Source organism: Paramormyrops kingsleyae, chromosome 3, assembly GCF_048594095.1.
Source record: "Paramormyrops kingsleyae isolate MSU_618 chromosome 3, PKINGS_0.4, whole genome shotgun sequence".
In the NCBI taxonomy this organism is placed as follows: domain Eukaryota; kingdom Metazoa; phylum Chordata; class Actinopteri; order Osteoglossiformes; family Mormyridae; genus Paramormyrops; species Paramormyrops kingsleyae.
In genome coordinates, this window is record NC_132799.1 from 35,174,833 (window position 1) to 35,201,178 (window position 26,346).

General features: G+C 43.6%; 1 protein-coding gene across 3 annotated transcripts in view; it reads left to right on the plus strand.

The window, feature by feature from the left end:
• The first annotated feature begins 6,457 nt into the window (after positions 1-6,457).
• Positions 6,458-26,346, plus strand: part of LOC111845688 (receptor-type tyrosine-protein phosphatase O-like) — a 45,138-nt gene continuing 25,249 nt past the window's right edge. The window contains exons 1-3 of one of the 3 annotated variants that reach the window (XM_072710206.1): positions 6,458-6,934; positions 24,941-25,214; positions 26,150-26,305. In XM_072710206.1, the coding sequence (XP_072566307.1) occupies positions 6,899-6,934; positions 24,941-25,214; positions 26,150-26,305 (466 nt within the window). In that variant the 5' untranslated portion in view covers positions 6,458-6,898. Of the gene's footprint in view, positions 6,935-24,940; positions 25,215-26,149; positions 26,306-26,346 lie in introns of those variants that run through there. The other 2 variants (XM_072710205.1, XM_072710207.1) reach the window with 2 other exon arrangements.

The window sequence follows — 26,346 nt, forward strand, 5'->3', positions numbered from 1 at the left end:
CTGCGGCACCATCCTCCGAAAAGGGACTCAAGGTTAGTGCTAATATGCGGACTGGAGTACACACCGGCATCCAGACTCTGCTGTTCAAACTATAGCAGTCGGCTTTGCCTTTTGATCTCCCTGCCTTGCCATTAACAACATGTTGTTGCAATAAAGTTGAATGTAATAGACAGTTTTTCCACAATCAACACTGAATCTGATATCCAGTAGGCTATTGCAAAACCAGACTCAATTTCCGTCCAATATTGTGGTTCGGTGTTCCGATCCAAAATGTCAGAGTTTGATTTATCTAGAGGGAATGCACTCTTGGGCAGTTTATCAAAATATTAAATATGAAAATATTGATCCTTTGATTCCAAATTTGAGGAAAATTCAACAGGCACTTGCTTCGATATTTGTCAAAAGATTAATCTAATGTACAGATTTTACTGACTGGACTTTTGGCAGCCATTCGTTTAATTTATTTTCGAAGTTTATTCTTTTCATAAAAGGAGATGAAGGTAGATCATCTCGTTTAATATTCTGCATTAATTTCACCACGAAAAATAAAACGTTAACAGCCTCAGTGCATCGGACCATGGTTAGTGGCGCAGATAGGATTTTTGAATTGGGGGGTACCAAAGATATTGTTTCCTTATGCAAAGACGGCAGATGCTGTTTTTTCGTCCTGCAAGTGGGGGGACGGACGGATTGAGGTCACTCTGAATCTGAAGGGGACCCATCCCATCCGTCCCTGGTGGTAACTGCGCGCCTGACCATGGGTAAGATAACACGAAGGCCCCTGTATTTATTAATCTGCTAGTGTAATCTGAAATAATCAAATCCGCAGGGAATTCCGTTAATTGAGAGGAGTCTGTGTCTATTTACAGTTATTGTTGTAATTTGCAACCCCCCCAGACACACACTCAAATTCAAAGTATTGGACTAAGGATGACGTGAGGCAATGCGAAAAAGGACTGTTTGCTTAGAAATCGGTGAAATTATGAGACTATGTACAGCGCACATTAGACAGAACTGAAATTTATACTGGCTGAAGCAGGGGCGTGGCTGCGCTGTTATAGCAGCTCAAGACTAAGGACAAGCCAAGCAACACAACGCTGGAAGCAATAAATGCGTATTTTCCTCTATAATTATAGATAATACGTTTATATTGTCACGCTATATTTCTCTGGATATATTTATCTAAAGGGCACGCGCATAGTTTGATTTTATATTTTTGCCCATGCATAGTCTGAATATTTATTTGGCATATGTACCCAGAGTAACTATACAAAACGACATTTTAAGAAACTTCTTAATATTTATAACGGTACACATGACAAGCTCCATTTAAAATATCGCCCTCGGAATATAGGCACAACAGACACCCTCCGCCCCTGAGGAAATGTAAATGAAGGATCTCTTAAAGGTCACAAATTATAAACAGCCCACGTAAAATGCCACCTTCAAAATGAGAAACGGTGTTTTTATTAAGTTAAAAAGAGCAGGAAACAAGGAATGGAAAACAAGGATTGTGATGATATATGGCTTATTTTTGGGTGGCACCAGGGGAAGAACTGCTCATCTGGTATACCGAAGCATTTTCCCAGTGGGCCAACTGGTATGTAGTCTGGCAAAATTTATCATGGGGGGGTGCTGAACTTAAATCCCAGCCCAGCCTCTCCGGTGACACGATGGCTCAGTGGTTCACACTGTTCCCTTAAACCCTCACGCCTGGGGATCTGAATCCCACATCCTGTGTAGCCTGTGTGAGTTTGAATCCCATTTTTCCTGCAGGTTTCCTTCAGGTACTCCAGTTTCCTCCAACAGACCAAAGACATGTTGTGAGGCTACCTGCTCTAAGCTCCAGCTGTCCCCTAACCCCCACATGGATAATACTGTTTTTCCCCAGTTAATAACTGTCTCTGATAGCTGTAGGAAAGAAATTCTCCATTTCTTGTCCATCTTGCACTTCTCCAAGCAGGCACATGGCCAGCCACCATGATGGGGGGTGTTTAGAAAAGTCCAGAGGCATCTCTTCTAGACAGAAGTGTGCTCAATTTTCATTTGTACTATGGATGAAGTTATGGAAATGCTGACATTAGTATTAGACAATAATACACTGCATGGCCAAAAAAGTCACCTGCATTTAGTTTTGATGATTGTGCACATTCGTCATGGTATTGTATGTCATAGGATTATGCTACATCTCAACATTTATTTTTACCCAGATATGCATTCATTTCTCGTCAAGATCTTGTATTGACGATAGGTGAGTTGAACCACTCTGTAGTCTTCTTCACCACGTGCCAGACTTTCAATGGGGTTAAGGTCAAGACCCTGTGGTGGCCAATTCATGTGTGAAAATGATTCCTCATGCTCCTTGAGCCAATTTTTCACAGTTCGAGCCCGATGAATCTTGGGAATATGCCCATCCCTTTAGGAATGAAAAAATCCATTGATGGCATAACCTGGCCATTCAGTAGATTCAGGTACTCAGCTGACTTTATTGCTGAACATAAGAACATAAGAACTATACAAACGAGAGGAGGCCATTCGGCCCATCGAGCGCGCTTGGGGAGAACTTAACTAATGGCTCAGAGTTGTTAAAATCTTATCTAGCTCTGATTTAAAGGAACCCAAGGATTCAGCTTGCACTACGTTATCAGGAAGACTATTCCATACTCTGACTACACGCTGTGTAAAGAAGTGCTTCCTTAAATCCAGTTTGAAATGTTCTCCCGCTAATTTCCACCTATGGCCACGAGTTCTTGTATTTGAACTAATGCTGAAGTAACTATTCGGTTGAACAGCATCCAAACCTGTTAGAATCTTATAGACCTGGATCATGTCCCCCCTCAGTCTCCTTTGCTTGAGGCTGAACAGATTTAGCTCAAATAACCTTTCCTCGTATGACATTCCTCTAAGACCAGGAATCATTCTTGTGGCCCTACGCTGCACCTTTTCTAAGGCCGCTATGTCCTTTTTAAGATATGGTGACCAAACCTGTACACAATATTCTAGGTGAGGTCTCACAAAGGAATTGTATAATCTTAGCATTACCTCCCTTGACTTAAACTCCACACACCTGGAGATATACCCCAACATCCTATTGGCCTTTTTTATTGCTTCCCCGCACTGGCGAGAATGAGACATGGAAGCATCAACATACACACCAAGGTCTTTCTCATAATCAGCTACCTTTATTTCAGTAGGTCCCATAAAATACCTGTACTTTATATTTCTGCTCCCTACATGGAGTACCTTACATTTGTCTATGTTAAATTTCATCTGCCAGGTGTCAGCCCAGTCACTAATTAAATTAAGATCCCGCTGTAGCTGCTGAGCCGCTAGTTCAGTATCTGCTACACCACCCACCTTGGTGTCATCTGCAAATTTCACCAGTTTACTGTATATATTGGTGTCTATATCATTTATGTAAATTAGGAACAAAAGTGGTCCTAAAATTGAACCCTGCGGTACCCCACTATGAACGCAGGCCCACTGTGACATTGTGCCTCTTATAACTACTCGCTGCTTCCTATCTGTTAACCAGTTATCAATGCAGGTCACTACAGTTCCTAAAAAGCCTTTTGGAAATCTAAGTAGATGACATCATAGGCCTTCTTATCATCAACTTCCTGAGTAGCTTCCTCAAAAAACTCCAACAGATTTGTTAAACAGGATCTACCTCTCCTAAATCCATGCTGGCTATCCCTCAAAATGTTATTTGAGTCCAGGTAATCTACCATTTTCTCTTTGATTATAGCCTCCATAACTTTACCAGTTATACAAGTTAGACTGATTGGCCTATAGTTTGACAAATTACTTCTATCCCCTTTTTTGAAAATGGGCGTTATGTTGGCATGCTTCCAATCAGAAGGTACCACACCTTCAGATAAGGATAAGGATTTTTGAAACAAAAATACTGAGTTCTAGTAATGATCCAGTGATTGGCTCTTGAGTACTTGCTGATTTAAATTCAAACTGTGACTTTTTTTTTATTGCCCGGGTAGTTGTATTAGCTTAAGTTTGAAAAAAAGAAAACTATTACTAGTTTATGGAAGCCAGATGTCACCCCCCCCCCCCCCTCCCCCTCAGTATCACTATAATCGCTTTCTGGGGTCAGATGTTTCCATAACAGCAATATCTGCCCTGCTTCATATGAAAGAGACAAGCTGGTTCTGTTCAGTGATGTTTTGTGCTAAATGGGCGCTGTCCCTTCAGGTGGTAAATACCGAAAGGTTCACAAAGTACGGCAACAAATTCTGGGTAGCATGCAGTACGAGATCTAGGTAAACATGGATTGCATAAGTCCGTACTGGAAAAAATATCTGGACCCGGAGAAGAGATTCAGGGCCTGCAGCGGGTGTGTCACATGACTAACGGACTGCAAGGCTGTGACTTAATGTTGGGGAAAGTCTTTACCTGCCGTCAGCTCGGAGCTGAGCTCCAAAGAGACGCTGACAATGCCAGGAACAGCGAGGGAGCGCGAGCCTGTGTTGAAGATGCCGGACAGAATAGTGAATTCCTCCGGCTCCACTGTCGTGAAAGTGAAGCACTGCTTCTTTCACAGGGACAACAGCATCCTTGTTGTGAGCACAATGCACAAAGGCGCATTTCTGAACGGACAAGATAAGAAGCCACAAATCATCCCGGAATACAATCCCACCAAATTATGCTCAATTACCTGATATTAAATAGAGTATTTGAAATAAGTATTCTCTTGTCTTGTTCTAAGCTAATGGCCAGGTTGGCCAAACTATGGCATATTATTTGATTATTAGACTGTGTTTTTTCCAAAATGCTATAAAGTTTAAATATTTGTAATACATTCATCTTGTATCATGCAGATTTGATACATTATCCGCGATGGTCAAGCAAGAAACAAGAAGTTACATTTAGTCAGGCGGCTCTATTTTAAGATTGCAATTTTAAAGTTTACCACTGGAGGGCGCCCCCAACTCCGACTTGTTTATATAGCTCTGTCTTGTATTACTGTGACATCTTCAGTTAAAACACTCTCGTGAATAAAAACCTGTTCATCTAAAATCTTAGATATATTTTTTTTAATCGTAGGCCATAATATGCAGAGAAGCAAACCTAACGCCTAATAATCACTGTACAGTAGAAATTCTTTACAGTTCTAAGTTACCATTCATCCACTGGAGGGTAGCATAGACTCAAACACAAACTCGACCTCCAGCCAGCTTCCATAGCTGATTACCTATTACATTGAGCTTGGAGCCGATCCCAAGTAGCACAAAGCACAAAGGAGAGGACAACCTGGACAGGATTCCAATCCGTCACAGTTAAACAAGAATCCTACGCTGGGTTTTACATTTTCCCAAAAACCTACCGATGCACGCTAATATCGGCAGTACGGATCAGACATTTAACATACAATTTGTCATGATTTCGTAAAAATTTTAACATATAAACTATACTTTTTGTTGCCTGTTTTATAATTTATTACGAGTTTCACTGGAAAACAGTAGGCTACTACGTTGCAGGACAGCTGCAGTAACACATTTAAACTGCCAAGGATTGAAATACATCCAGCAACATTGGGGCCAAACTCCACTGGCACGGGAAAAAGTCACAGGCAGAAGAAAAAGGGGAAAGCTACGGGAAGTTCATTCAATTCTACACGACGGCTAATTAAACGTTGATAGAGCTCTAGTGTAGGTGGTCGCATTTAGCCTGCTCACCTACTTTTCGTGATTTTCCTGTTTCCGTTCAAAATGCACGGGCATGCCTAGAAGGTGAATTTGTGACCAAATCTATGACACCTCCAACTAAAAAAAAAAAATTAAGGGTGTTTAACAACGTTTATTAATATTTGAGTTAGTTTGTAACTCAGATAGTTTGCGTGATCCAATAAAAAAAAAAAAAACCTATACGTTTTGTATATGAAAGCATCAAAAAGTATTTTAATTTTGTCTTTTTATTTTGTTATTATCAGGACTTGGAACAAGAGAAAAAACGTTATTTTCCCACACAAGCAAATTATAATAATTATTGTTGTTGTTATTCTTGTTATGACTGCCAGAAATTGCTATATAGGTAGCTAACAATAATTGTTATGGCCACAGTAACAGCCTATTTTCCAAGAATTTAAATTTTGCAGTTGACCTCTTATGTGGAGGTTCTGTTTGAATGATCGATCTTGTTAATAACGTTAGGTAAAACAATTCAAAAGTCAACGTAAAACAACTTTTTGAACATTATTAAAGCATCGTTTGTCAGACATCAATCCTGCAAATGCCGGGCAAGAGACCCTGTATTACAGACAGTAACTCACAATGCGGGACAATTTCATGCACGGGGGTAATGCGATATTATGCATGTGTACATGAGCATTTTAGGGAATGTTTTATTTAAATAAAGGATCGGGTATAAAAGCAACAGAGTTTTTCTTTGCCGAAAGTCAGACGAAGCAAATGCACACAGATGAACCCCCTCCCCAGCCTCGCCCTACCCCCACTAGCATGTGCCCGTGCGCTTATGGCTGGTGTTTTTTGTTGGAGCTGCCATGGGGGATTAGGGCGGGGCGTCGGAGGAGGAGAGCGCTGCCTTTCTCTGTGTCAGTCTTGTCCCGAAAGTGATGGGGGGGTGTCATCTCCGCGTCCATCACGCCGACGCCTCTCGGATGCTTGGGTCGCGCCGGATCGCGCATTATTCCGGGCCGAGTGAGAGAATCGGATCGGACTGACGCCGGACGCGGCCCCCATTGCGGCGTATCGCGAAATCGGCACCATTGTGCGCCTGGGGTCGGCGGAGAGGCTGCGCTGCCGGCGGCTCCATGCTGCAGAAAATTCGCCATTGTTTTGATGAATAGGACGACCCAGCAAGACTGAAATCAGAAATTTCCCCCCTCCCCTTTTTCAAACACATCGGCAAGGAGATAAGCAGTTCAATGTTTTCTCACACGGTATTTCTGCTTTGTATCCAGGTAAGATGGGATCGTATTTTGGGTGTGCATGCTCATTTAATCTCTGCCTTTTCAAGTCCGAGCTCCTCGAGTTCATTAAGAAATTTTCGAAGCGTTGAAATCCGCTTTAAAGCATTATTCCCGTGTAATGTAACCCATCTGCGGTATTTCTTCTGAAAAAATAGGTCATTCGGCGTGGTTCCCTTAATGTCTCTGTGATGATACTGAGGTCTGCTTTCACCGATCTATCGAATATATCCGGTTATTATTATTATTGCATACAGCGGTGTAAATGTAAAAGTGTAGCGATGCACAGAGCATTATTATTATCAAACATTGTTCGTGTTACTTTGTCCGCGGGTGTCTTCGGTAGTACCTGGAAGTCCTTGCAAGCCGTCGATGGAGACTGTTTTTCCGCAAAGGAAACAATAAACCTTTTAAATGCCACATATAACAGTCTGTTAATTGGTTTTTGTTTGTGGACTTGTGTGCTGCATAGATCTTAGAAGAAGAAGGTACTACAACTATTTTAAAAGCTTGATTTCACCTTCCTTACAGTTTTGTGCAGCGTTACCAACTATTAGAATAATGTACCCAAAATGTATTAATATGGTGCATGTAATTCCATGTGTATAATATCGTAATAATAGATTTTTTAAAAATCTGTTTCTTCTGATCACTATCCAAAGGTTTCATTGAATCTTAAACACGCGGATCGCTCAGATATACATGATACAAGTCACCAAAACCATTTTTAGCTGAATGTCCATCATTAAAATGGCATACTTTTAAAATGGTAACATGATGGTTTAATATTATAAAAAAAATATATATTTATCCACTGAATTGGTCAGGAACATTATGCTGACGGACTGAAGGTGGCATCCGATTCCCTGGGTCTCTTAAATTACAGTGGAACCATAACCCTGCAGTTACACACCACCTCCTGCTGTGAGAGGTGTTACAGCTGTGGGGGGTGATTGTTAGCCATTGCTCTGACATTACAGTGCTTTAGACCTTAGTCCTAAGGTGCAATACTGCTTAGTTCAAAGCAAAGATATATATATATATATATATATCTTCAGCATGCATTCAGGGTTCAAAGAAATCAGAGGTTTACCGTGTATGTGTGTGTGTCTGTATCCACTGCCCTCATTGTAATGACAAAGCAGATCTGTGTCTGTAAGTCTATAAGTACTAATTATCAGTATTGCAAGCAGGACTAGAACGTTCATTGAAAGCTGGAACCCAAGACTGAGCCTGTACTCCACTAGCATGGAACGTATCTCCCCGTTTCTCGGCTTTTTATGTAAACTGGTCCCACGCTAGTTTCTGTCTATGCCTTTGAGTTCTGCAAACCTTTTGAATCTGAATGCAGCAAAGGTGTGACGATCATGTAGGCGACATAATGCTGCTTTGTACAGAAGTGCCAGCATATCTTTGAATTAATATCCGTATAATTGAATGGAAATCCAAGAATTTTGTTTGCCTTTGACCAAGTCATCACAGTGTTGTGAAGGACTTGGAAGTATAGATGCACATTTCTGGATCACTAAAGTTAAAGTTAACCACTTTTGTCCTCTAGCAGTTTCCTGAGTAAATCCATTACCTTTGTTGAATGTAATTTGCCAGATGTGCACAAGCTGCATACATTTTGCAGGAACATCGATATAGACTTAAGTCTGATGCCAGCAGATATTACCCTGTCTAAGGAAATATAGATACTAATGGCCAATATCATTGGATCAATATCATGGGAGCTTCTAACAGTCTGCAGAACCTTACTAGACAGACATTTAAAACCCTAAAATATTCAGATAGAATGGAAATATATCTGTGTGTAGATGGGCCATGTGACCGTATCCCATCCAGGACACCCATTTCCTTGCCTCCACTTCCTGACTGTGACCTTGTACTGGATAAGCAGTTAGGAAGATGGACGGATGTCCAGTCGGTCACTCTTCCTGCTTCCCCAGTTGCGGTTGGTACTTCCATGCGAGATGGTTCTGAAAGAACACCACACGCAGCCCAGCTCTCTGTGTGCGGTAAAGCTTTGCAAAACCCATTTTGGGTGCCTCTGGATTTATGATGATTATCCAGTGCAGTGAACGCCATTATTCAGCTGATGAGGCTTCTGCCTCTTCATCATCGAAATGCTTTGCACATCCCATTGTGCTCCACTCCAAGGTGACGTTCGATTTTTGGGTTTTGCTTTTTTGCAGATCTGTTTTTTTTTCTAGGCAATTTTTAGAAACGTGTGGTACCCGTTCCTGGTGAGGCACCTTGAGATGATTGATCTGTTTTTTGGGTTTAAATAAATTTGCCCGTTCCTCTGGGAACACACAGATGGCACCTCACCACCTTCTGAAATTTCCCCACCGCTGGAGTTTTGGGCAGTTGATCAGTCAGCAATGCGACTAATGGTATGTCCTCTGGCTGGCGTGCCGTTCATCCTCCTCATCCTCCTCATCCTCCTCCTATCTCTGTTACGTTGGAATACCTAAGCTTAAATGTGACTAACTAGCATCGTACGTGACCAATTTTCAAATCAGACGTATGCTGGCAGTAAGATCAATACAAAGTATAGGCTGATGATTCTGTTGAGTCCTTGGATCAGGCTCATGGCCAGGAATATTTTGTGGGGGGCCGTCAACCCTACTGATAGGTCTCTCTCTAGAATTCGCCAGCGGGGAGGGGGTCTCCCTCTGTATTTAGCAGACATGGCGAAGTCTCTCTCGGAAGATTATGCAGCCTGGGGGGTATTCCCCTTTGTAGATTTCGCTGACTGAGTGACTGGCAAATCTCAAGGGGGGCTCAAAGTTAAATATTTCATACCTGCCTATGTACCTAATAGGTAACAAAAAATATTGGGGGAGGTAGGATCAAACCCGTTATTTTACTACGCGGCTCCGTGCCTGGTTTGGATTGTAATTAGTCACGTCCCTGTATCTCACAGCTCAGAATGTGCTGTAATTTAAACGCTGTCTTCCCTCTGGGTTCTTGTGAGCTCCTGTTCCTGAGGCCGCTCCTGTTCCTGAGGCCGCTCCTGTTCCGACGCTGATGTGATCTTCCGGATCTGTTATTCCAGGCATGGAAGCTGCCTCAGTAGGCTGGTCACTTACCCTGCATGGTATAAGGCAGCCGTGCTCCGTCTGCCTCGTCGGGGATCATTATTTCTCCCAGTGCCTGACAGTCCTTGGCGAGGCTGGGAGCCGTTGGGATGCAGTGGGGGCCAAGCGGGCGGAGGGAGAGCTGCCAGACCCTACCACTGTGTGTGTGTTTTTTTCTTTTTTAACACTGTGTTGTACTCGATCTCGCTTCATGCCAAATTTGGCAGGACGGCAAAATGGGGGTTCAATAGATGGGCAAATGTGGGTTACGGAGAAGGTCAGCGTGGTTGGCCAGTGCACGCTCCCAGAATCCTTTGCACTGAAGCAAAGGATGGACAGCAGGTTAATGGAGATGCTGCAGGACCATACTAAGGGCTAACGTTCCTCAAGGCTCATCTTTGTAACCATGACAATACAATCGAACTTGGCTTTCCTTCGAAAGCTTTGGTAGTTAAAGCTTGCACTTAGACATCTTCCAGGTTCAGTACGGGATCTGTGGAGGTTTGACCCCAAAATGTTACGAGCTACAGTCAGTTAAATGTTGGAGATTGAAGATGATCCAGAGTTTTGTGGTATGAGCTGGATGGAGCTAAGAGAGTGTGGCTGAAGGCAGCATCTCTGTCAGATTTAGCGACATGAGTCTGGGATAAAGCAGGATAAATCTGATAGCATTATAGGCAAATCAGCACAGGAAAGTGAAAGCTAAGCATGTTTTGAGATGGCATGTTGTTCCAGGGGTTTGCTGACAGTACTGCTGAAAATGTACATATTTATGCATACATTTTTGCCCACTGACTCCCCCCCCCCCCCCCAAAAAAAAAAACTAGCTAGTTTTTATTTTATACATAATTTTTTGAACAGCCTCACATCACATGCTAATTTATTTAAAACAAAAAGACAAAAAAACAGAGTCCCTGCTTCCTCTAAAAACAAAAGTCACATGCAGGGACTTCGGAATGTTCTCAATGACGGGCAAACGTCTGTGGGGCCGTCCGTATTCCTAACCCCCGCCTACAGTCCCGCATCATTTTTCTTAGGCTCTGCCTCGGTCGCCTAGGCGATGCCCTGTAAACACCCCGTTGCCCCCACCCCCGAGTGGTTCGTCGAGCACTTGGTTGCTAACTAACTTGAATGATGCCGCAAAATTGCAGTTTTGGATGGTCTGCAATCAGTCTTTATTCCTTCCTGCAAGAGCCACATTTAAGAAGTAAATCGTTACAGTTCACACACACACACACACACACACGAGGGGGGAGGGCTCTTTCATCCAGCAGTCCAGTGTTGAATAAGAACTTTTATTACTTAGGGTTCTGCTTTTGTCTGTTTACCCTGAAAGGGGCTGGGGGTAGATGCAGAAATCTGCTCAGTGTTGGCACATCAATGTGAGACTCTGACTGGGTTGTGGGACTTCATTCTAGCTTTTAGAAAGGGTGTTCAGAATGTAATACTTTGCATTAAAATGAAAATTCAGTTTAAATGAATGAAAAACTACCTCTTCAGTATTTATTTGGGATAAAATTGAACTGCATTAGTTGTTCAGCGCGCAGTATTCTAGCCTTTCTGGTTGTTCATGTTGTAACATCAAAGGGTTACAAATCTGTGGTTAACATAGTAATATTTGTGTAAGACGTACCTGCATATTCCTTTAGGAAAGGCAGCCTGAAAATGTCATGGGTGTGATGAATGGCTATGACCCACAGAAGCTCTAGGAGCAGGTTTTTGGGCTAATTTAGTCATTATCAATTCTGCTTGAGACCCACTCGACTGCAGTATCCTCTCCAAGTAGCCTGACGCGTGATGTTTACCCCTCCAGAACACTGCTTTCCGTATCAGCTGCTGTCTGTTTAGCACACAGGTCCTAAAATAACATGAAATGATATCATAAATTTGTAAGGACTGCTGATTGGATGACTGACGCATTTTTTTTTTCCTGGGAGAGGGTGATGTGCAGATGTTTGGAAAACATGTCTGAGTTCCTGGAGGGATTCTGTCTGTGCCTAGCTGTGACACAGTCACGCTGCCAGCCTGCCATTGTGCTCAGGTGTCCAGGTTTATGTTGTTTTGTGTTTAAATAGGAGGAGGTGTTCTGTGTGTGTCATTTTCTGATGGGACGGTTTGTGGGGAAAACAGATGTCGCATTTATACATCTGCTTTTTAAAAAAATATAATAATAATAAATACAAAACCTTGTTTATCATTAGCTTTGATTTGCTCCTCAATGTTTTCCTTTTGTGGGTATCAATGATTTATTGCATTTAAATGGGAATGAAAGGGTGGTCAAAGTTTCCAAATAGAGAGAAACCATCTAAATCAGGTTTCCCTGAAAGGTGACTGATGCAATCGCTAGAGTCTATTTATATTCTTTTATCTTTTATCTTAAATGCTGTCTTGCATGTCATCTTGGTGGTGCAAAATTCCCTCCCAGACAGTCTAAAGTTCTACTAAATATTATGGGTTCTTAGTTATCTATGAGTGTGTGTGTGTGTGTGTATGTGTGTGTGTGTAGTACACTGTGGAGACCAAATGCCCCTCCAGTGTGATAAAAACCTGTTAGTTTGTCCTTGCGGGGACATTTTTTCAGTCACCACAAGGGAAAACTACATTTTATAAATATCTGTGACTGCAATCAAAACACTAAAATAGGCAAAAGTGTTCTGTTTTGTTTGGTCACTTATGGTTAAGGTTAGGGCTGGGTAGGGGTTAAGGTTGTAATAGTTGGGATTAGGGTTTTGCCCGTAGAAATGAATGGAGAGTCCCCACAAAGATATAGATTGCTTATGTGTATGTGGGTGTGTGTGTGTGTGCTGGGGTGGACAGCAATCCTTTCAAGGGCGTTACCCCTGCTGTGTACCCTGTGTTTTCTGCTTATGCACTACTGTTGCAGTTCATAAATTTGGATATTAATTAGAATCTCGGCTTCTTGATTGTGCTTGAAGAATATCTCATGAAAAATATCAATAAGATTGCTCCTGGGTAGGTTCATGTTAGAGGATATAAAATCACTGATAACTAATATCTTTCATGCCTGTTCTATTTTTATTTTCAAGATAGTTGTTGGGGATCTGATAAAATCTCGACCTCACAATTTAGTGTATGGGGGACAAAAGTCTCATTCTGAATTAAAATGGACGCTTATCTCTCCCTACTCAGTCTTGCTGATTAAATATTGGCTTGCATGCATCTAGGCAGGTGTGACTAATCTTCTGCACAGGAAGAGAGAGGGTATTTTAGATGGTTCTAGGGTTAAACCCAAGCTGAAAACTCTCATATCACTTCTTTTGTGAAATCATAACTTCTTGAGTCCAGTTTCCAAGCTTTGTTACATTAAAAATTCAGGGAATATTCGTTATAATGTGATATAATATGATAGTGCTTTCTTTTTCCATGGAAATCCAACACCATCCACACATCTGAAGAGGAACCGTATGACAGTGAGATCCGTATGACGGAAATATAACCTTGAAGGACGCCACTTTGATCCACTTACCGGAATCTTCCTCCTCTTTGACTGTGTGGTTACAGTTTTGTATGACAAAAATTTGTTGCTCACTGTGTTAAAAGAATTACAGACCTTTCCCCCCATTTAGTACAATGGTATTATTTCTTACGTAGCTAGCAGAGAATTTTCTTTTTATTCTTAAGGCAAATTTATATAGTAGTGTAGTATAGGAGAAATTACTCAGGCATTTCAAACATATTAATCAGAGGCTCAGAGCTGTGAGCCATGCTTTGACACTATTTTAGGACTTGAAGACCCCTGCTCAGTCTCTGTTCAGCTTTGCTGAACACCTGTTCAGTGGGTTACTGATGTTATCAGTTTTATTAAAAGCATTCATTAAAATCTGTTATAAAAATGAAGCACTGAGGTTATATAGCAAGATTTGTAACCTGGAAATAAAGGCCAGATCTGCTGTCGTACCACTAAACGGGATTAAGAAGAATGACACTTTTGCAGTAAGTGGGTGAAATTCCTTTTGGAAAGATGCCTTATTTAAACAGCATTAATGTTTACGAGGCTCTTTAATGCTCATTATGTTTCTCTTTATTGCAGAATTCCTCGTTGCACAAATGTAAGAGAGCATCCAATAGATTGCTTTAAAATTTACCAGCAGGAACTAAAACAAACCAGTTACTGTGGTAACTATCTGGTGGCCTTCTCATTTCCGCAAAGGTCGCTACCTGCCGTCAGATTCTGTGATGATCCCTTTGTAATGATTGTACACCGGGAAGCCTTTTCTCTGTTCAGGTTCCCTGTACTGCTCCTGTGCTCTCGCTGTGATTGATCACTGGGTTTTGAAATTGTTCCGCTGAGGAGCCGTGGGAGTACGATGCAGGGAGCACAGCACCGGTACTGCACCGGGAGATTGCCGATTGCTGCCGTCGACCGCGCTGGCACCAGCCTCAAAAGCGGGTCTGGAGGCCGTGCCTGTAATCGGGGGGTCGCCGATTCAAATCAAATCCCAGGGTGGGCAGACTGATGTCACCGTCAGGCCCCTGAGCGAGACCCTTAACCCCCAACTGCTCCAGGAACTGAGGATAAAAGATTATGCTAAATAAATAGAGTGAATGAATGGTCACTGCCTCCGGGTGTCGTCTCTGTTCCCCAGCACAGAGGGACCTCTCCTGAGTGTCCACTGTGTTCAGGTGGCCCCCAGCTTGCTCGTACCTCTGCCCCCGACTTCCTGTCATGGTAGGAGAATGAGCAAGTGCTCGTGCTAATGTCCGGAGCTGCCGGGGGGAGCCTGATTCTGACCTCACGTGTCCGGCCCTTGGTGGTGTACCCCCCTCTGTCCCAAACGGAGCCCAGCGTACGGCATGCAGATCAGCCGCCCTAAGATGATGCTGAAGGTCATCCTCGTCTTCTGGGACAAGCAGCCTTTCCTTCAGAGGGGAATTCGAGCCTCACTGACTCATCCGAGTTGAGGGTGGAGGGCTGTCTGTGTAAACGCATAGCCCCCGAAGCATGCTGGAGATTCAGAAATGCCTGTAAAACGGCAGCCGTGAAGAGCGAGGGTCTCGCGTTTTTGAGCACCGCCGTGGTGATGATGAACGGGGCTGGCTGGAGCGGCGCCCCCTGCTGGTTGCAGCGCTGATGCAGCACGGCAGGGCCGCCCCATTCCCGTTGCCCTCTACACGTCTTTCCTCCACCTCACACGCCGCTCTTCCGGCAGAGAGGAAGCTCCCCGGCTGACTCGTTGGCGGATGACTGTGCATCTGGCCTCGCAGTGGGGGATTGAGGTGTCTGCTTCCACGTGTTGGGGCATCACTGAGCACTGGGCTTTGTGTCCCTTCTGTATATATTTTGTACGTATTTAGATGTATGGGGAGCCAGACTCATGCATGTACAAAAATGGAACTTATTCTCCATTGACAGAAAAGGCAAAATATTTTGCCGTTTGATCTGAGCTGTTTGTGGCAGCATTTGGGTTGTTTGGGGGGTGGCTCTCGTGCATTTAAATAGATGATTATTCCGAGAAAAGGGATCTTTGTGGGTGATGTTCCGTTGCGGCTTGCTTGGTTTGCCTCTCCTCTCCGGTCATGAAAACGGACCTTTGTTTCCCAAAGACTTTGAAGACAGACCTCTGCTTCCCGAAGACTTTCTTGCCGCTATGAAACAGTAGATAAATTGGCTAAAAATAAATGCTCTGGATGTTGCGTGTGGGGGAACGCCCCGAATAATGAATCGGCCGTCTTTCCTCGTGCGACGCCGGACGGTCCGCCGTCTCGCGATCGATCGCGATAATCCCCCGAGCCGCTTAAAGGCGGGGTGAGAGCGAGCGTCGGGTCTTTACGTCTCAATGCCGCTTGACAGATGGAGGCCAGTGACGGGCGTAGCCGTGCTCTGTGGAGGTCCTGTGTGGCTCGCAGTGCAGAGTCTGACTCACCCGGGTCAGCAAACCGGATAAGTCAGTGACGGATACATACTGACGCTCGCCAAAGGGCACCGGACTGCTGAGGTGATCTGTAGAAACCATATTTCCAGAATATAATGTATTATAATGTAGCTCATAATTGACAGTTAATTACCAGAGAAGCGCTTCTGTTCATCTACGAAAAAAAGACACTTCTAGAATTCGTTATGTGGTATTATTAAATGTCTGTAATATTTGCTCAATAGTACTGGAATAAAAATGTAGGTTTTATATTTTATTCAAAGCTGGCAGGGCATGAAGACAGTACGGCACTGGGAGATAAATGCCTGGATACATACGAATTAATCCTTAATACGCTGTTCATTTAGTGCCGTTGGAGTGACAGTATTTGTTGTTTGTTTTCGTAGTTTTTACAATATATCCGGTTGCCTAAAGGATCATCTGGCTAGACTGAAGATAGTGATTAAGACCGAAATCACTTTCATAAGCTTATTGCAAATGTCAGGCTTATTGAATAAATGAAACCTGTAGAGTGGTCAGACTCAGTGGGTAGGGGGCGGGTGAAAGTATGACTGGTTATTAAGCCCCCCCCCCCCCCCACCTAGCCCCTGGTATCGGATTCCATTTTCTCTCTTTAACCATTTTAATAAAATCCCTTTGTTCTCATCTGAGTTTCTGAGAATCCCACAGCTCTGGTCACCCGTTGGCCTTCTAACCAAATGAGTAAATAAGCCCCCTAAGCTTTTGAGATAGGGAGGATGCATAATGACTCTACAGGCGACAGACCCGTCTGCCCGTCCAACCTGAAGTGCTTTGAGAGGACTTCACATGGCTTCCATGCAGCATTTAGCTGCTGCTCCGTGCCTGATTGGCTTTGCGGTCCAGGCCAGTTTCTTGCATCATGTATCGACCCTGTAATTCACGCAGACCTTTAAGTGTGCCTGTAAATGGTGGATTTGCCCTTTTTATAAAACGCCAGTGTTCTTGTACGGAGCATTTGAAGCTTTTCCTGGGTTAGGCCTGTCAAGTTAACTACTTTTTTTTGGAATATATATTGTCCCAGAAATAATTGCGATATTATTGTCATTTTAAGGCCATTTTATGTCACTGATATAATGATAATGTAATGGCATAATAATGCAAGTACACCCTTTCAAAAACACAACACTCCTTGCCTGTGATCGGCACATGCTCCTCGCCTGTGATCGGCACATACTCCCCGCCTGTGATCGGCACATGCTCCTCGCCTGTGATCGGCACATGCTCCTCGCCTGTGATCTGCGCGCTCCTCGCCTGTGATTGGCACATGCTCCTCGCCTGTGATCGGCGCGCTCCTAGCCTGTGATCTGCGCGCTCCTCGCCTGTGATCTGCTCGCTCCTCGCCTGTGATCGGCACATGCTCCCCGCCTGTGATCGGCACATGCTCCCCGCCTGTGATCGGCACATGCTCCTTGCCTGTGATCGGCACATGCTCCTCGCCTGTGATCGGCACATGCTCCTCGCCTGTGATCAACACATGCTCCTCGCCTGTGATCGGCGCGCTCCTCGCCTGTGATCGGCACATGCTCCTCGCCTGTGATCGGAGCACGTTCCTTGCCTCTTTCATTCTCAAGAATATTCAGACATTGTAATCGGAATGTTAAAAAAATCCTAAATAAATAAAATATAAATAAACCAAAAAATAGCTAAAATGCAAATACAATCTCAGGCTCTGTTTACGAAAAATGGACTAAATATTAAACATTCTTGTGGCCATTGTAGTGGCTAAATATTACATATTCTTGTGGCCTAATCACAGTACTGCATCACTAATAATCCAACATACTACAAATACAACATTCTACAGTAATATAAAAAAAGGAAATATGACTAATGCGATGAGGCATTGTGCCATTTGAAAATTATCACACACATATGCTATGTAATCACAGATATAATTGTGGCACACTTTTAGTCAAAAACACAAATGCCGCCTTAAACCAAGTCAAGTGTTCGTATGAACAAAGGCACAGATGCCTCACCTGGTTGCATCTGCTGCCAAATCTGTATTTTAATTGTCAGGAGGATACTGAGCAAGGAACACCCTCATGTTTCCTTTGTGGGGGTTAGTGCAGGATCTCTCTGGGGTAACAATGTTACCAGCAGTGCTGAACATTCTCTCTCAGCTAGAGCTTGTTGCACAAATGCACATGCACACTTGGCCATTAGAGGAAATCATCTATGATTATCATACCAATACATCAAGGGATCAAATGATATATCAAATGCTTCTTCATGGAGGAACTTGGTCAGCTCTGCATCAGTATGTGCTCTTTTTGGTACCGATACAGCCGGGGTCTGGTGACTTGTGAGTTGGGTTCTCCTGTTCTGGAGCCTCTTCTTCTTGGGTGCTTGAGGTGGCAGAAGTGGCAATTTCAGGTCCAGAAAGTAAAAATCCAGACCAAGATTTTGTTTCAGTCAACCAGTTGAGTACACTGTGACTGTGACTCTTTATGCTCAACTGGTTGGTTGAAAGTAAATCATGGTCTGGATTTTTACTTTCTGGACGTGAAATTGCCACCTCTGGTTCTGAGCCATCGATTTTCAAAGCTGCTTTGCTGCAGCTCTCACCACCGGCACTTTCTCAACTTCCTTCTTCCTCTTTCATGTCCAGCAGCTCTTAAAGAGCTGATGTTTGACATCATCCAAGACCTCTGGATCCTCCATGCTACCGTGATACCCCCTGGGTCCAAGATGCTGGCCTTTTTCAGGAGGTCTTGGATTTCACCCACAAGGTCCCATGGCACGCACTATGCGATCTGTGTCACTGTCCAGACCATGGGAAACAGCCAAGTGGAGTTTGTGTCCAAAGCAACTGAGCCATGACCAGGCACTATGTTACCACTATTGTCTGTAGTTATACAGGCTCATCCAATACCCAGTCTGCTAAAGCAAACTGAAGAGCTTCAGCAAGAGCACTGACAGTATGGGTTTGGGGTGTGTATCAAGTCTCTAAACACTTTGACCACAGAGTCCAGTCAGCAATGATGTAATGTATGGTCAAGCTGTTGTATGGGGTCATATTTGAGCTTGACCACATATCTGTAGTGGCAGAGTAAAAGGAGACGTCTTTTATCTCCTTCAGAATGTCCTCTTTCATTTTGTTGTACAATTCTGGAACGGCAGTTTGCGAGATGTACGTTTTCTTTGGCAATTCCTACTGTTTGTCAAAAGTTGGCAGCATATTTTTAAATGCTGGTTTTTCAGCTGTGGTTAATAACTGCATCTCTTTGGCTATATAGCGCATTATGGCATCTGTGAGCGTGCGCCATTTCGTGCTGTCACGTTTATTTGCACTGTCGGGCAAAGGAATCTGTAAGAGACAACTGTCGCTATGGCCCCTCTCCAAGTCCAACTGCAGTTTTTGTTCCCAGCTAGGAAAACTGAATGGATTGGTTATGTTTTAGATGAGCTTTTAGGTTAGTTGTATTGCCAGTTTTTCATTGCCACTATTTATAAACAAAGTCGACATACCAGCTCATTCATGTTAATGTTATTTCCTCTGTCATTCAGCTTACAGCCAAAATGTTTCCACACTGTGTAGAATGCGGTTTTGAAACTTAACCCATTTGGACTTATTCTTCCAAACTATCTAGCTGGAATTATGCAGTAGTCGGGAAAAATTCCTATTAAAACGTGTACCTAGTAGCCTCGAGGAACGCGTTATCGTCACCCGTCACTGTCCACCGTGTGTGTGGAGGAACTGCCTGATCTGTGCCTGCTACATAAAGTAGACGTCTGCATTCCCACGGGACCCGCGGCAATAGAGTATGACCTGAGATTCATTTTCACTTTTGAATGGGGGAATGGGACAATAGAAATGACTCATGGCAAACCGCAAAAAGAATTCAAATAATTAAGTATTGTGCTAATATTTAATTAATTTTTTATTAAATTTATTTTTTCGTAATTTTATTAAACTGTTATTCATGTTGGATAGTGAACAGCACATTGGGTATAATAATTTTTAATGCACATTAAAAATCCACCCTCCACAGCAACCCACAGGCCAGGAACTGCGGTCAGAAATTAGATAGATGGATGTTTCTCAATCTGCAGTCTGCTGCTGATGCTATATATGAGATATCTGGCTGACATGAGTTTACATTGCATGTAGGAACTCGATGACCAATCAAGGTTTCTCTGAGAGCGAGCAGGATCAGACTTAAAAGGTTTGGGTGCGAGCAGAACAAATTATGACCAGCAGGTAGGTGCCTGACAGAATCTGTATCCTGGGAGTTAAAATTCCATCCTGCGCAGACATCTAACACCGAGAGTGGATGAGAGGGTAGTTAGTGGCATTCTTTGTAAACACGTATGTAAACGCAATTTGCCAATATTGTGGTCAGAAAAATGATCAAGGTTATGTCCATGAATCGTTCAATAAGTCGAATATCGTATATCATCGTGACAGGCCTACCTGGGGTTAATATGAAGCGTTATCTTGCAGACCAGATGCAAGTGTCCCCAGCAGGGTGGGATTTATTGGAAGGCAGCGCTGAGAGCTGAATCGCAGTAATTGGTAAATGGACAATATGGTCCCTTTTAAAGGACGTCACTGAGCCTTGGGCTAAGATCACAAGGTGCTCTACAGTCACAAGATGGCTTTAGGAGGGAATCGTGGATAATGTGATCCGATTTGAGAACTTGCTTATCGTGTTAATTTGAGTGGTATAACTGGCTTGAATTGAAAGGCTTGCTTCTGAATATGATGGTGGTTTAGTGGGGACCTGCACACAGTGCAGGCCAGGAACGGCGGTCAGGAATTAGATAGATGGATGTTTCTCAATCTGCAGTCTGCTGCTGATGCTACATATGAAATATCTGGCTCACATACATTTGCATTGCGTGTAGGAACTCGATGACAAATTACAGTTTCTTATATATCTTTGTCTATTGTGTTGTGTTCTGTTCATGACTAGTATAATCTGCAGTTCGACACTTAAATTTTATTCACCCGAGTGTTCTATTTAGTTTGAGTAGAACATCTATCATCTTTCATGTACATAATTGACTTTGGTTAACAGCTCTGTTTCCTGTCGTTTACCTCTGCTGTGATTTGAGTTAATGCCGGCCTCCATCTTACAGCTTTCTTCGACTTCAGAGCAAACAGAAGCTCTTATTGAGCGGCCGACTTTTATGTGTGTTTGTCCGTCGGCATTTCCTGTAAGGACGTTTTTTCCCCTGCTCTGGCATCTGTTCTGAAGGGACGGCAGAATCGATCGGGATTCTTCGGTTTTGTTCTGCTTCTGTAACAAACATCTTTGGATTGGATGGCAAAACTTGAGTAAAATTATCCATTTCTTATTAAAAGCAAAGGGCTAGCTTTTTGTGCAAGAAAATGAGAAATGTTCATCCTGAAATAAATGAGATCAAAATGGAAATTTAAGTATATCGAGTCCTTCCATTTCCCATATGTATCCAGTGCGTCTGGAGTCTCAGGAATCACAGAGCACCTTGAACGTGATGCCGGTGTAACGCAAGGCAGTTTAGAATATTAAAGATATCAAAGTCAGCATCTAAATAAGCCTGAAATGTTAGTGAAAACATAGCCAGGATGCCTCTGAATCCCAGCCCCTGTGCTGCTTAGAGCGTGTCTGTGAATTTGTAGGGCAATGCACAGCCCCAGCCTGTCAGGGCGCCTGGGAAGGAATCGACGGAGAAGCTTGCGGATCTTCAAAGGTTTCCCCTGACAGATAGCTTCACGTCAAATCATTACCGATTCGCCGAGCTGGGTCCGTCTCCTCAGCGGTAAGCGCGAGCTCCCGTTAATGATGAGAGAGCTGCGCACATGAAAAGCCAGCTTGGGACCCAGGGGACGCAGAGGAGGACTTTTGCAGATCAGAGACGCCGACTGATTGAGTAATTAAATTAATTGCCTGGAATGGAGAAGACGTGAGGAGTAGTAGAGACATGGAGAGGCGGCCATGCTGTCCCTGCTGCCCATCATAGTCTTTTATGATACTTATCTCATTTATTTTAGATAGATAGATAGATTCTTTGTTACTGCCTGATAGCTGCTACCTAGTTCATATATCTTATTTTGTGGAGGCCGGTATGCGTGCTCATGTTGTGTGTCTTCCCCCAACAACGAAATAATACAGCTACTAAAATCAGCATGATCCAATCCCATCTTTGGATTTATAGAACCCCCTTGCATCGGTGTGAAAATGAAAGAATGACACTCTGATCCACCCCCACCCCCAACCTGAGGCAGGTTAGTTTAGTGACATGGTGCTACGGAGCCCGGCTTAATGAGACAGCGCACTTTTTCTCACACGGTGAGAAATGAGCAGTTTTCGGAGCTCAGGTCAGATCAGTATGAATGATGGCGCGTCACCACAGGCGCGTTGTGAAACCCCCAGGCCGCGTCTCTCTGCTTTCTACAAAATAAATCCTGAGCTTTATGAAGGAGATCGAAGGGATTTTTCCCCGGCGTGCATCGCATTAAAGCGGGGCTTCCCGCTTTTTCCCCGTGCGCTGTCGCCATGGAGACGGTGGTCATGGGAGCCAGAGCACCATCAGGACTGGAGTGTCGATATCTACATCTTTGAAGCGATGGGTTGCAATAAGACTGAACGGACCTCGGGGAAAAAGTCATGCGATCGCCGTGAGAGGGGCACCATTTGGGCTTGGGACGCGTCTCACGGTGACAGGGCGACGTGGTGAAGTGCTTTTGGTCAGATGTTAGCCTCAAAAAAGAATATGGCTGAAGCCATGACTCTCACAGCCTCTTATTAAAGTACCATAGCTTAAAAGTAACTCTGAACTGCGCCTGTTAGAATTGAGTGCACAGTGCCTGTGTAGGCTTTAGAGAAGAGTCATCGCAAAGCCTCGCAGTCCCTCACAAGCTTGCAGCTACCGGATTCTGTGTCTGGTGACACTCGTGACTTTTCTGGTGCTTGACTACTGTTACGAGCTGCTACTGACACTATAATGCTTCCAGCATCCGGGAGGCCTGATCCAGCTTAACCTAGACACTTCAGGGTATCCCAAGACGTCCCCGAACACGGCATCTCGTCAAATGGCGCATGCGGCATGTGCTCCGAGCAGAATGGCCTGGCGGAACCACGTGAGCCGAGGATAGAATAGGGACTTTATTTGGGGTCTGTGAGTTGAGAGCACATTAGCAGAATGTGGGGGAGAAACAAATCAAAAGACGATCGCAAGGGGAAACTCGCAGGAAAACACATCGGGCATCAGGGTGAGGAGAGAGGGTGTGGGGTCGGGGGTAGGCATTAGGGGTAAAAATCCATCTCAGATTATTGACAGCTAGGTGCAGGTTAATGAATGGGGTGGGGGCTGGAGGTGAAGCTAATGCTAAGACTCTATGTGGTCTTCGACCTGTACCAGCTCTATGGAGAATAGTTCTTCAATAGCCATACTGGGCCATACTACATAATTTAGCCTCTTTGACATTTTATTTGTTATTTTGCGGTTCGTAAAGGATTGTGAGCCTTAATGAATGTCCATGGCATTTTTAGGGGCAGATAAACAAAAATGATGCACCTCAGGAATTCAGCATTAGGCTTACAATCTTCTTGTTCTTCAGGCAGTAAAAAGAAGATGTGGGGGTATTAAATGCACTGAGCAGGCTTTAGCTGCTTCCCCTGAGGTCTTTCGAAGGTATTTCTCTGCTCGCAGATTTGCCACCTGCCATTTTTCAATCATGCATGACATTTCAAAAGTGGGACTGACCTCTGACCCCTGCGCTTACTGTCTGCTTCCTGCCAAGACCACCTGTTTCCTGGTTCCTTTTGGGAATTTGGTCCAGGCAGAGCAGTAGATAATTGATGATATACAGATGATTTCTCTCATCCAGGTGCTGTACTTCGGATTTATTATTTACTTCCTAATTGACCCTGTGCACTGCCTCACACGTCCAGGCTGTGGACTCAAATTTCGATTTGGGTTTGTGGAGTTTGGCAGTTCTCCACATGTTTACATAGGTTTTCACTCCAGCTTCTCTCGGGAGTGAAATCCCTTTTAGGGTATGTCTGATTTCCCCTTAGTAAATGTGTATTAATCGTCCTGTATTTGACTGGAATCCCATCCAGGGTGTCTGTCGGCATACCCCGTCCTTCCAGGGGTAGGCTCCAGACTCGCCTTAAACCTGAACTGGATATGCACTTCTGGAAAAATGAATTAATGCGGTATCCGTTTACTTCCTGTGGCAGAGAAACTGGAATCTATACTCAGCCTAAGCAGTGCACTCAGTATCTTCCCCTTATTTCCTGTGCCAGTCTGTCAGGCTGAAAAGTGATCGCGAAATTTAGTTTTTCAATAAGATACATTTTTAAAGAACTATCCAATCAGTCGCATTAAAGGTGAATGTGTATACTCGGGTGTATACTTGGTTTAATTTCCCTGGTTTGTGTCATTATCCCGGACACTGAAATGCACACCTTAAAATGAGAGCTGCTTGATGTTTGATGTTAATATTGCCATCTCATCTTATGCATCAGCGTGATAGATGGGTTGAGACAATCAGTAAGTAATGTTAAAATGCAGGAAACGACGCTTGGCAAGCTTTGCAGTTTCGTGATTTTTTTCTTTTCAAGATTTCAAGATACTAGTATGTATTACAAAATCAGCCTCAAGTTCACCGCCGCTGCTTTTGCATAAACTCTGCACGTGCTCCCCGAGCCAGTCATAATCACTTTTGTTTTTGCTGTTTGATGTGCTCATAGTGTGGCATGTTTGTGAGGAATTTAGCAAAAATGAGTAAGGAGAAGAAAAGCGAACAAGAACTGGTCACTAAAAGCCTTCAGCTGTATGGAAATATTTTGTATTCCACAGAGACGATATTGAGCAAAAGCATGTGGTGTCAGAACTGTGTTTCGTCTGTTGGCACAAGTCGTGACAGCACCTTCAACTTATTTGACACACACTATTGCTTTATGAATATTGCATTATTTATCTCAGAAATTTCAAATATCATGATGTGGATTTTTTCCCCAGTATTGTGCAGCCCTACTTAAAGCTCTTCCATTCTTCCTCCGTAGAGCGCTGCCTCCCTCCTCGTCATCGTCAGAGATGAAGGCAGCATCCTCATATCCTTGGAGGCCTCGGACGTGAGGGAAGACACCACTGCATACGCAGTAATAGTGTCTGGCGAGCCCAAGACCCACTTCCTGCAGTTTGACAACCCCAGCGGAGCTGCACCCCATCCTCTGGTCTTCAACGCCTCCTACCACGGACTCTGCTACACGGTCAGCCTCGTGGTCAGCAACGGCACAGCGTGGTCAAAGCCAGGGACTCCTGTTAGCATCCTCACAAGTGAGAAATTGCGTTAGAGTTTGTCCCCTGTCCTGTAACTCTTTGTTACCCCTCTTGCCCCCTGCTGTTCAAAAGGCATTTATGTCCCCAAAAAGTCTCCCTCCTTGCTTCATTTTCATCGTTCCCCCTAGAGCTGTAAAAAAAACGATTATTCTGATAAGCGATTAATCATGTGTAAAACCTGTATTAATCAAGTGTAGAAACTTTACACAGTGTAGAAAATCTCTATTTAAAGTGGCATAGAAACAAAGATCTGCTATTTCTGAATATTTTGCTTGCTGACAATTTTACTTTATACTGTACTGTTTTGATGGTATTTTCCAAAGCAACACAATTTGGGGATGTCCCAGCTAATTTTGTTTCCAGATTTCAAAATACTATGGTGTTTTATTTTACTCTAATACCTCCCAAGCCTAGTAACTACTTCACCCTCCATATCACTACACTGCTTGTGTATGTGTTTGTTGCAATACATCTGCCCTCTGCTGGTCTGCTGGAATATTATTGCTGTACACGTATGCTCTTCACGATTGTCTGCGTCCACAAATGTAGTGTGTACAGATGTGATATGAGCCGTGACAGCACACAGGAAAGTGAAGTATGAACTAAGCTTAACATACCAACGTTAACATCACTAGGTGGTGAGGATCTTATATGCAGTTTACACAGTAAACCGCAAAACTGCTAGTAATCATTGACACAATTCATTGTTGACCTTTTTATTACCCATTATCATTATCAACGTCATTGATTCCTATTCATTGTTAGCCATATTCCTCGTGTTGGCTACAGCCAACTTGCCTTTTCTAGGTGCACTTGTGTTACCTTTGCCTTCATTACTCCTCTGGCAACTCATTTTTGGTGTGTTTTGAGGACCTGCTGTGATTCTACATAACAAACTTCTTGGCTGGAAGTAAGACTAATTTAATTTCCAGGGCCTCTGCCAGTGGACAGCGTGCTCATCCATGACTACAAGCCTTCTCCGGAAACGGGCATCGTTTTTGAGATGAAATATGCAGAGAACAACATTTTCACCAGGGTGAACATCAGTTACCTGGAGAGACAGGAGCATCGGTGGATCCTGTATAAAGGTAGAGCTGCCTTGGGCTGCAGTTGGCACGATGCCTCGGAG